The sequence below is a fragment of the Mesoplodon bidens genome (assembly GCF_964165515.1).
Source record: "Mesoplodon bidens genome assembly, chromosome: 5".
NCBI lineage: Eukaryota > Metazoa > Chordata > Mammalia > Artiodactyla > Ziphiidae > Mesoplodon > Mesoplodon bidens.
In genome coordinates, this window is record NC_138161.1 from 119,543,845 (window position 1) to 119,555,914 (window position 12,070).

The following is a 12,070-nucleotide window of genomic DNA, read 5'->3' on the forward strand; positions in this document are numbered from 1 at the left end:
TTTAGTAATACTAAAGAGACGGCTGGTTGCATTTATTTGCGGAGGAGGTTTCATGGTTTATGATGTGTACCTGCCTTGTGCAACATAGTAGCCACCTGTGGCTGCTCGAGTTGAAATGTGCTGCCCTTGGAAAATGCACACCAATTTTGAAGGCTTAGTATGAGAAAAGAATGTAAAATATTTTTAATATTGAGTACATGTTGAAATAACTTAGTATATATTAGGTTAGATAAAGTATATTAAAATGAATTTCACCTATTTCTTTTTACCTTTTTTAAAGTGGTTACTAGGGACTACCCTCGTGGTCCAGTGTTTAGGACTCCTTGCGTCCACTGCCGGGGGCCCGGGTTCAATCCCTAGTCGGGGAACAAAGATCCCATAAGCGGCGTGGAGCGGCCAAAAGAAATTAAAAAAAATAAAATAAGTGTTTCTTGACCAACTATTATAAGAAAAAATAAAGTGGTTACTAGAGTATTTAAAAGTGTATATGTGGCTCACATCATATTCCTGTTGGACTGAACTCTCCTAAGGTTCTTACTCTTAAACTACCCTTTTTCTTCATTCCAGATTGAGATTACTAAAGGTGAAACCACTTTTTTTTTTTTTTTTTTTTTTTTTTGCAGTACGCAGGCCTCTCACTGCTGTGGCCTCTCCCGTTGCGGAGCACAGGCTCTGGACGCGCAGGCTCAGTGGCCATGGCTCATGGGCCCAGCCGCTCCGTGGCATGTGGGATCCTCCCGGACCGGGTCACGAACCCGCGTCCCCTGCATCGGCAGGTGGACTCTCAACCACTGAGCCACCAGGAAAGCCCTGAAACCACTTTTATTTATTTAATTGAAAAAATTCCTTTTAAAAAATTTATTTTTTATTGAAGTATAGATGATTTACAATGTCGAGTTAGTTTCAGGTGTACAGCAAAGTGATTCAGTTTATCTATCTATTCTTTTTCAGATTCTTTTCCATTTTAGGAAACTACTGTTAAATTATAAGCCTTTTGCACATAGTCAATTCAGAAGCTTTCATTGAAAGACTTCATTTGACCTCTTCTAGCCTTGACCTCAAATTCCCATGAACAAAAACTGTATTTGAACAGCTCACAGATCCTACAGATGCTGTGCCGTTTGCTTTCTTTCCGGTCCAGAGGAGCGGAGCTGTGGTAGCAGGCTGCCCAGCAGCAGCCTGTTCCCGCCGCAGGGCGTGTGAGGACTGGCAGGCTGTCCGCAGGAGAAGTGCAGGACAGATCTATGGGGCCAGAGCTGAGTGAGTGAAGGTCACAGCCTGCAGTGACAGTGCGTTTCCTGTTCCCAGTAAGGCCACAGCTGCACTGTGATTCCTGGCAGCAGGTTTTGGCAGGTCGCTCTGACACCCTGGGTGTTTGCAAGTCTGACTCAGCCCTGCGGGATGGTAGGGTCCACCCTGCTGGGAGGTGCAAGGTGGTGGCCACCCAGTCCTTGACGCACCGCGTCCCCCGCATCCCCCTGCGCCCCCATGCCCTGGACACTGTGGGCAACAGCACTGAGCAGAAGGGAGCTTTTCCCACAAGTCAAGAGTTGGCCATTCTTGGGTAATTATATGGATGCTTTGTACCAGGCTCTTGGAAGTCAATTTGAAATGAAAGTAGGGTCCTTTTACATTTGATTATCAAATTCTAGATGGAAGAATGATTTTTTTTTTTTTTTTTTTTTGTGGTATGTGGGCCTCTCCCTGTTGTGGCCTCTCCCGTTGTGGAGCACAGGCTCCGGACACGCAGGCTCAGTGACCATGGCTCATGGGCCCAGCTGCTCCACGGCATGTGGGATCCTCCCGGACCGGGGCACGAACCCGTGTCCCCTGCATCAGCAGGCGGACTCTCAACCACTGCGCCACCAGGGAAGCCCAAGAATGATTTATTTAAAAAAAACTATTTATTTGGAAATAATTTCAAACTTACGGAAAAGTCATGAGAATAGTAACAAGGAGCATCCCATGTATCTTTTGCCCAGATTTACCTCTTGGTAACATTTTGCCCTATTTGCTTTGTCATTTGCTCTCATATGTGTGTTTGCGTGTGTGTGCGTGTGCACACACACACAGATACGCACACAGACTGATATCATATATATGAGTCTGTGCGTCTGTGTGTATTTGTATGTATTATACTTTTTTCCTGGACCATATGAGAATAAGTTGCATTTACATCATGGTTTTTTCCTCTTAAATACATAAGTATGTATTTCCTAAATTTAAGGGTATTCTTTTTTTTTTTTTTAATTTTTAATTTTTTTGGCCACACCTCACTGCATGCAAGATCTTAGTTCCCCGGCCAGGGATCAAACCTGGACCACGGCAGTGAAAGCGCCAAGTCCCAACCACAGGACCGCCAGGGAATTCCCAGATATTCTTTTACATAACCTCAGTTTAGTTACCAACTTCAGTAAATATTAACATTAATGTAATACTTAATCTACTGCTTGTATTCCAGTTTTATAGTTGACCCCAAAATGTCTTTTAGAGCGTATTTTCCTCTCCATTAAGCACCCAGTCTAGAATTACGTATGTATTTAGTTGTCATGTGAACGGAAAACAGTGAGTCTTCTCACACCCAGCACTTCCGGAACGCTTCTGACACCAGATGTGCAGGTTTTTCCACATTGAGCGGTTCTCCAGCTCTCCATCAGACACTGACTGGGTGTCCTGTGACTTAACTGGATTCTGATACTATCTGCCTGTAGTTAGCACAGACCCCACAGGGTAAGGGCTCAGATGCCGATCCCAAGTTCAGGCCCTGACCCGTGCTTCTGACCCATCGGCTGTATATCAGAGGTTCCTACGGCCCCCTCGTCGAGTTGGATGATTTTCTAGAGTGGCTCACAGTTCTCAGGAAAACAGTTTACTTACTAGATTTCTGGCTTTTTATAAAAAGAATACAAGTCAGGAACAGCCAGATGGAAGAGATGCACAGAGCAGGGTGGGGTGGAAAGAGCCCAAAGCTCCTCTGCTGTGTCCAAGCGAGCTGCCCTCCCAGCACCTCCAGGCTTCAACTACTGGAACCTTCACATGCCCTTCGGTTAGGGGTTTTAACGGAGGTCTTGTTTACATAGGCATAGTGATTGATTAGTGATTAGCTCAGCCTCCAGACCCCCTTCTCTCCTGGGGAGGTGGAGGGGGCTGGCTGAGTTCCAACCTTCTCATCACTGGTTTGGTTCCCCTGGCAACCAGTCCCCATCAGTAGGGGCTTTCCAAAAGCCCATTCACAGAAGCTCAGGTGTGGTCGAAAGGGACATGTTAGGAATAACAACAGACACTCCTTTCACCTTTACTTATGAAATTCCAAGAGTTTTGGAAAGTTTGCTAGGAAACTGTGCTAGGAAAGGGGACAAAGACCAAATATATGTTTCTTTATATAAATCGCAACATCACAGCCGGCCTCTTTAGTCTTCTCTGACAGGGAACAGTTCCTCTGCCTTTTTTTTTGGTCTTTTATGATATTGATGTTTCAGTGGAGGAATGTTTTAAATGTTAAGAACAAACCTGTTGAAGAGCTAGGAGAAAATACATTTTTGTCATCTTTTGGTTCTGTGGGAAAGACCTTTGCAAGCAAGACCTTAAAGAAATGCCAGACATAGATTTGACTTTCTGAAAAATATAAAATTCCTATATAATCAAACCACAACCTAACAAACAAAAACCCCAATGAAATCCAGGAGGTAGACAGAAAGCTCTTTCAAGCAATTAGAAAAAGACCCACATCCTAAAAAAGCAGGCAGAGGGCATGAATAGGTAGTGCGCAAAAGAACAAATACAAATGGCCAGTAACATGAAAAACAAACAACTCCAAGGGCGTTCCAGCGAATGCAAATCAAAACAGTGGGGGACCCTGATTAATTTTCAAAAGACTGATGAAATGACTGAGCATGATTCTTCACTGTTAGCAAGCATGGGGAAAAGGGTATTCTAGCACACTGCTGATATGATGGACATGGATGCAAACTTTATTGGGAAGATACATTAGGGAACATGTATCAAAGCTTTAAATAGCATTGACTCAGTGTTATGAGTTCTGTGGCCGATTAATTGCTACATACAGATTTGTACATTGTAGTTTACAGATTTTTATTATTATTATTATTATTTTTTTGCGGTACGCGGGCCTCTCACTGTCGTGGCCTCTCCCGTTGCGGAGCACAGGCTCTGGACGCGCAGGCTCAGCGGCCATGGCTCACGGGCCCAGCCGCTCCGCGGCATGTGGGATCTTCCCGGACCGGGGCACGAACCCGTGTCCCCTGTATCGGCAGGCGGACTCTCAACCACTGCGCCACCAGGGAAGCCCGATTTTTATATTTTTAATATATGCCTCCAGGCTTGTAAATAATATAGGCATATCTCTTCAAGAAAATATGCTTTTGGTTCATCGGAGGGAGCTTATTTGCATCAAAAAGGTTTCTTTGGAAAACATTAAGAGGTTTTTTGTGTTTTTGTTTTTTCTTCAGTAATAAGTGGCTCTTTTTAGTTAAATACGAGTTCAGTAAGTAGTTTCGCTTTACAGTTAGAGTGAAGTGTATCTGGGTGTTGGCGTGACGTGGTGTTGACTGTAGGGTCTATCTAAATTCTGCTCAGCAGCCCCCAAGAGTCAGGAGATGTCTCTGGATTTGGTGGAGGTGGGGTTGATGAGGACAGTGGGGCTTTAGGGAGACTCCCATGGCAGCAGAGCAGTCTGGGGGTTGGTTTTTTTTTTTTTTTGTGGTACGTGGGCCTCTCACTGTTGTGGCCTCTCCTGTTATGGAGCACAGGCTCCGGACGCGCAGGCTCAGCGGCCATGGCTCACGGGCCTAGCCGCTCCGCGACATGTGGGATCTTCCCGGACCGGGACACGAACCAGTGTCCCCTGCATCGGCAGGCGGACTCTCAACCACTGCGCCACCAGGGAAGCCCTGGGGGTTGTTTTGTGCCGTGGGCTTGAGATCCCAGTGATCACAAAAGTAGGGGTGGGAAAGCTCAGCTGCGTCCGTCCGGTGGTGGCACTGGTTGGGGGATGAAGGACAGTGAAGGAGTGAGTGCTGGGCTCCTTGGCAAAAGGGAGTTGCTGTTTTGAGGATGGCCTTGAGGATTTTAATCCTGGAGTCAAGTTTGCCAGGATGGTGGTGCACTGGTTTGTTGGGATGGCGAAGTGGTGAGGTAGGGTGTGGGGATGGATGATTCGGTTTGGAGGAGACGTTAGCTGGTGATGTCGATTTGGTGAGAGGGAAAAGCTGAGTGCTAGATGCTCAGAGACTGAAAAGGAGTGTTGGTGAAAGGGGCCCATGCTTGGAGAGTCTGAGAACGGGGCAGGTGCAGACGACTAAGCACTGATGCAGTGTGGTCGAATCTGCCCGTGCCGGCTTTCTCACTATACGGAAGCTTCTCTTTCATGGCAACTTGTCCAGAGCTGCGTTTTTCCTTCTCAAGTAGATGGTCCACTCCCTCTGTTTTCATCTGATCTCCCCCTACCCCACCTCATCATTCATTCTAGGAAGCTTAACCCTTTGCGTGCACTGTCATCCTTCTGCCTCGGTATAGCTCCCTTCGCCCCCCGACCCACCCTTCCTTTATTCTTGGAGGAAGGTTCCTCCCCCCTCGGCTCTGAGGGACACCCCCATTTGTCCAGCACAGCCTCGCCCTTCCTCCCTCTGGGAACCTGCAGCTTCGTTTCCATTTCCCCGTATCTCCAGCTCTAGTCCTCTCTACTTGGGGTCAGACACAGAGCTTGGAGGAGAGATCATGGATTTCCTTATGCGCAGAATCAGAAGGAAATGGACCTCCTCAGGTCTCATGTCTTAAGCATTTTAAGTTTTATCTAGTCTCCTCTTCAGAATTTCGTGGTTTTCAAACCATGCAGCTTAGAGCCCCAACAAGGGGAGGGGATGCTGGGCCCCACCCAACTCCCACCCCATTTTGAAAATTGGAGCTTCCAACCGCTGTTTCAACCTCTGTTTAGAAAGAGCAACTCTTTCTAAATTCTGATTAAGGATTTATCTGGGCAAAGCGTTTGTGGCTTAAAGAACGTGAACCACTGGTTTCAAAAATGAATCATGGCATATACTTCTACGAGTTAAAGCCACTATATGTTAGCACCTTAATTAGACTTTCATATTTTGGAGAATCTGAAGGCATTTATATTATATTGGAGACTGATTGCTTTCATAACTTATCACTGGAAAGAGATTAAAACATTACAAGACCAAAACAGTCTTAAATAAAATTGTTTCTGTAAATAAGTGACATAAAAATTTTGACCTACTTGTCAGAATAAGGCCTGTCTGCCAAAGGCTTCGGACTAACCTCAAAGAAAATTTTGCATTCCTGAGAAAACAAGATGATCCAGCCAATGTTCTACCTAAAAGGGCATCTATTAGAAAGTGATAAAGCCACATATTGTAGAGCCAAATAGAAAGTAATAGATTTGAATACTGACGTTCGTGTGCACATAATGTAGTAATATAGTGTGGGCGCTGTCAAGTTGAGATGTATCTGTGGATGTATCTGTGGTACCTAAGGCAGACCTCACCAAATTTCCTTCCTCCCCTCTTCCCTGTTAGAAATGCTGTCTAGAGGTGCACGCCCATGCACATGTAGGTGTGTGCACACCTACGCTCATCACCAGTGGCCGGTGACTTGGGCCCTTTCCTCTGCCTTTCCATTGCTTTTCTTCATTAGAAAGGAATGAAAGGTGGGTGGCCTCTGCCCCTCTAACTTGAACCCCTTTAATCTGGCTTCCTCATGGACGCGTGGAAGGCCCACCCTCTTGGTATGTAATCCTCTTACCTCTCTGAAAATGCTTTTGATCAGATATCTTTGTTTGAGGTCCCACAGACACAGAGTCAAAGGCAAGGATTTGAGTGCAAGTCCTAGTTTATTTGGGATGGAGGTAGGGGTGTGGGAAAGTGAGACCAGGAGGAGAAGGTGGCCAATATGGGTGCATTATTAAGCCAGTTCCCGCTGTGGGCAACAGGTGGGTAATTCTGTGGGGAAGATGTGAGAGCTGGTCTGGAGCACTTAGCTCAGAGTTATTCCCCCAAGGGGCGAGGCAACTGGGGTCTTTATACTCTAACTTGAAGGCTGCTCTTGAGGGGCGTGTAGGTGGCAGAGCAGATTATGGTGACAGGAGGGAACAGAGCTGCTGGCAGTTGGAGGCCAGGAGAGGTGGTAAGGGAAGGGGATCTGGGTGGGGTACCAGCTGCGTTCTCTATCCCAGACTTCGGACTGGGCTTCATGGTTTGGTCTCTGGAGTAGCCTGACCCATGCTTGACACCTGGATTGTTCCTCAAGAATCTTTAGTTCCATCTCCCTTTAAAAAGGCAAGGAAAAGCTTACCCTTCTCCATAGTTTAATCTTTCTTTAGAAGTCATCTCAAGCGCTTCTAGGTCCAAGCATTTTCATACCTGAGAGGATCGCTCTTGAAGGGCAGTGCCTATTAGCACAGTGAGCATAGTGATTACTTCTGGGGACACAGACCTGAGAGCCACGGTCCCGCCCAAGGCGCTCCTGGGCTCCTGGTTGGGTATTGGATGGCTTACCTAGAGAGAGTCCCTTTCAAGTGAAAGGACCTTGAAGTGAATCACCTAATCATCCAAAAAATGTGTGTGGGTGCTTCAGAATTTGGGTCAAACATCCTTTGCTTTCAGACCCCAGGTCTGCCTTGCTGGCCAGTTGACATTGGAGGAAACAGCATTCAGTCTCTGTGAGCCTCAGTTTCCTCAACCGTAAAATGGGGCTACTCATCCCTACTTCATAGGATTATTTTGAGGATAAAACATGTTCATCTTGAAAAATGGGCTGGATTTGGGAAGAAGAGAGGACAGGGGTGTGGGAGGGGAGGAGGGTGATGGATATGCCACTTAACGATAGTGAGGCAACTGAATAAAGGTAGGAAAGGTGGGTTTCAAGCGTGGCCGTGCAGGACATTGAATCACAAACTCAGGCCTTGGGGCTTTGCTGCAGAGACAGTGAGGTTTCACTGCATCTCAGGAGGGCTGAGGAAAAGGGCCTTCATTCAGTTTTTACTGATACTCTTTTTTGGTCTTTCCTGATATGTGATATTCTTGGCCACCAGAACTGTTCACAGGACTTAGCGCTAAACCTTTAGGGAGCCTGGTTTTGGGGTCCTTCTGAACCCGCAGTCCTCAAATCCTGGATCCAGCCTATAGGACCACAGGGCCCTCTTGGTACGATGAAAAACAGCTTATATGGAAACATATAAGAATTTAACACTGTCGTACCCAGACTTGGTGCCAACAAGTTCCAGATCTTAAAACCGGACATTAGCCGCTGGTCATTTTCAGCGTTGGAGGGGGAGGTTCGTGCTTGACAAGGTGGTGGTCTCTTACAATTATAAGTCGATTTTGTGTGAAGATATCAGTCTTATAGGGGTTCAGAAAGTTCCTCTATTGACAGTGCAGTCTGATGGGTTGACATTCCAGAAGGTTCCTGGGAGAGGATGTTCTATTTTATTTTATTATTATTATTTTTAAAATTTATTTATTTTTGGCTGCGTTGGCTCTTCGTTGCTGCGCGCGGGCTTTCTCTCTAGTTGCGGCCAGCAGGGGCTACTCTTTGTTGCGGTGCACGGGCTTCTCATCGCGGTGGCTTCTCTTGTTGTGGCGCAACGGGCTCTAGGCGCGCAGGCTTCAGTAGTTGTGGCACACAGGCTCAGTAGTTGTGGCTCGCAGGCTCTAGAGTGCAGGCTCAGTAGTTGTGGCGCACTGGCTTTGTTGCTCCGCGGCATGTGAGATCTTCCTGGACCAGGGCTCGAACCCATGTACCCTGCATTGGCAGGCAGATTCTTAACCACTTTGCCACCAGGGAAGTCCCATTTTTATTTTATTTTTTATTTTATTTTTATTTTTTGGCTGCGCCACTTGGCTTGTGGGATCTTAGTTCCCCAGCCAGGGATCAAACTCGGGCCCTCTGCAGTGAAAGCATGGAGTCCTAACCAATGGACTGCCAGAGAATTCCCGAATGTTCCATTTTAAAATGGAGACTGTTGGTGGTTTCCATCTACTTCTCACCTGTGTTCCTTTGATCTTTATCTTAAGCCGCTCACGTTTCCCACCTGGAGAATGTGTCAGAGGAAGAAATGAACAGACTCCTGGGAATCGTGTTGGATGTGGAATATCTCTTTACCTGTGTCCACAAGGAAGAAGATGCAGATACCAAACAAGTTTATTTCTACCTATTCAAGGTGAGACTTCCACATTTTGAAGGGCTTTTCTTCTTTCTCTCACTGTTCAAATGTGCTCATTATCCGTGGGCCAGGTCACGTGGGAACGCTCTCAGCTTAGATACATCTGGCCGTCGGGTTTGCAGAAGCATGTGTTTCTCCGTGAGGGACTCTCTAAAATGACCCACCGTACTCTGAACACATCACTCTCCTCGAGAGCCTTCCTACTTGTACACAGAGTTGAATATCTTTATGTGCTTATAGATTTCTTTCCATTGCCTATCCATCCATCCAACAAGGACTTACCACATACCTACTCTATGCATGGTGCTCGTGTAGGCATGAGGGATGGATCAGTGGGCAAAACAAAGTCCTTGCCCTCATGGAGTTTACATTTCAGTAAGAGAGGCAGACAATCAACAAGTCAACAGTATGTTTGCAGGTGGTGATAAGTGCTGTGAAGGGAGACAAAGCAGGGTAAGTGGCATCGGAATGGCAGGGATGCTGGGGGCTGCGGCGACGTGGTACTAAGGAAGAGCAGTTGGGAAAGGCCTGTCTGCGATGACAGTTGAGCAGAAACCACAGTGGGGGCGTGAGAGCCACTCCTGAAAAGGGCCGGGGAAGCGCCTTCCAGGCAGGGGCGTGTAGACCATGTTCCGAGTGAGCTGGGTGTGACGCCCAGCATGGTGGGGCCCAGGCGGCAGGGGGAGGCAGGAGAAGCGGCTGGAGGGATGCTGCTAAGACCTCGGCTCTTCGAGGGGAGGAATCAAGAATTTCCAGATTTGTTTTGGCGTCTTACTGCTGTTCTCTGTGCCTGTCGACACCCGTCACCTAGCACTGATGCCACTCCCCACCGCTGCCTCTTCATGGCTCTGCCTCAGCTCCGTTGGGTCCCAGCCCCTCGTTTCCCACTGATATGGGTCTCCCCACGCTGGTGATGGCGATCAGGACTGACAGATGGGGGAGGGAAACCGGGGGTGGGAACATGGAGAGAGGAAATTCAGGTTGCCAAAAATAGATTCACAAAGGAGGCCGACAGAAGGAATAATTTAAAAAGCCCCAAGACCTGCTACTGAAGGCACTGTTGATTATGTTGTATTGTGTACCCCTTATAAGGATCTCTAAAAACAAAAACAAAACCCAAAACGCTCCCCTTCCCCTCCGGGCTTATAGCCAGGAAAAGTTTGCGTCTCCTAATGGGGGCTGGGCTTCATTTTATATGACAAGGAGAGATCCATTTTCCTTTGAGTTTCCTCTTTTGCTTTGGCTGCTAGGAATCTCAGGGCAAATTTTATACCCAATTCTTAGAACGCTGGTGAGGGCAGAGGGGTCTGAATTTACTTGAAATATGTAATTTTCCCTTTTCCCCTTTTATTAACTTTTGTTTTTTATTGTACTACTGGGGTTTTGGGGGGTCGATGGGGGACAGGAGTGGGAGAGGGAATTACATTTTCAACTTTTGGAGTCACGTGGGGCTATTAACACCAAAACGGTAAATGTTGGGGCGGGGTGTAGGGGGAGGGAGGAAAAGGCAAGGGAGAGAGACCACAGCCATTAGCAGGCGCCAGGCTGCTCCAGGTGACAACTTGTTGACATGACCGTGAGGCCTGAGTCATCTGGACTGAACCCTGGCAGGTTCATACTGTTTAGAGCTTCTTTGGAAAAATGCCTTAGTTGAAGGAAAACAACGTCTGCATGACTGCAGCTATTATTTGTCTTGGAACTCAGCTCCCTGGTGGGCGGTTCCTCACCGCCCTGCTGGAAGGGAAGGTTTCCATCCTGTCGGCCTCCTCTAGGTTCTGTTTATAACCAACCAACAGGCCAGAAAACACTGCTCCGCTTTGAAGTATGTTTTCTCTCTCCCTTTCTTACCTCTCTCATCTTTAGCCATGCAAATATCTTTGCTCTTGAGAACAAAATCCAAAATATTCAGCATTCTCCCCTCTCCTCCCCCAAAGTCATTCTTCGGGCAAATAAGTTATAAATCATCCGTTTCTTAGTTTTGGAAAAGCAGTTCCTGTGTCTCTTATGTCTCCATAATTAAATTAAATTAAAATGTTATTGTGCATTTTAGTAGCATTTTGGAAGCTTCTGCCTTAGAGGTTGAAAATGAACTCGGTGAAAAGCTGCTTCCTGAAGCTCATTTTATCCTAGTGCTTGTCAGCGTGGTTCTGGAGCTCAGCTAGCTGGGTTCCAATCCTGGCTTCATCACTTAGTGAATGTGACCTCAGGCAAGTCGCGCATTTCCTTATCTATAGACAATGATAGCACCTACTTGAAGAGGTTGTTAGGAGGATTAATGAGGTAATACAGATAAAGAACCACTGAGAGTGCCTGGCAAAAGTCAGGAAGCAAATGCTCGCTGCTATTATTAAAGTCTTCGTATATGCCTATTTATCCCAGCTTCATCCTTTTGTAGACGAAGAAGCGGAGATTCGACATCTCCCCAGTTCATCCGTCTACCTCCAAATTGAAACCCCTCAGTGGGTCAAGTTCCCAAATGGTCTTACTTTAACTGGACAAAAAAGTAGGCAGCCAGAATTATTTGTATCTAAATTTGATGATCAGTCTTTTTATATCCTTAGAAACACATACAACAACTTATCATTATGGCACCTTTATTTTTGTAAAGATGGGCATGATACATTGATAAGATCAGCAAATACTACATGTGAATAATTTATATGGCACCTCTAGAAGGAAATGAGGCCCTTATAAGACCCAGCTCAGGGGGCACACAGGGTGTTCTTCAACCTTGGGGGTTCGTCTATTTCCACTAACTCCTGGGAGAAAGTTTGCCATGTTTTGTTTCTATTGAACAGGCAATCAGTGGAGAAAGGAGAGAAAGATGTAAATAAATGTGTAATCAATAAATAAATATGTGATAAATAAATG

At 46.4% G+C, this 12,070-nt stretch overlaps 1 protein-coding gene across 2 annotated transcripts in view; it reads left to right on the forward strand.

The window, feature by feature from the left end:
• KAT2B (lysine acetyltransferase 2B) overlaps nucleotides 1–12,070 on the forward strand; it is a 104,969-nt gene that overhangs the window by 40,946 nt on the left and 51,953 nt on the right. For both annotated transcript variants that reach the window (XM_081235818.1, XM_081235819.1), the window contains exon 3: nucleotides 9,051–9,196. In XM_081235818.1, the coding sequence (XP_081091944.1) occupies nucleotides 9,051–9,196 (146 nt within the window). The remainder of the gene's footprint in view (nucleotides 1–9,050; nucleotides 9,197–12,070) is intronic.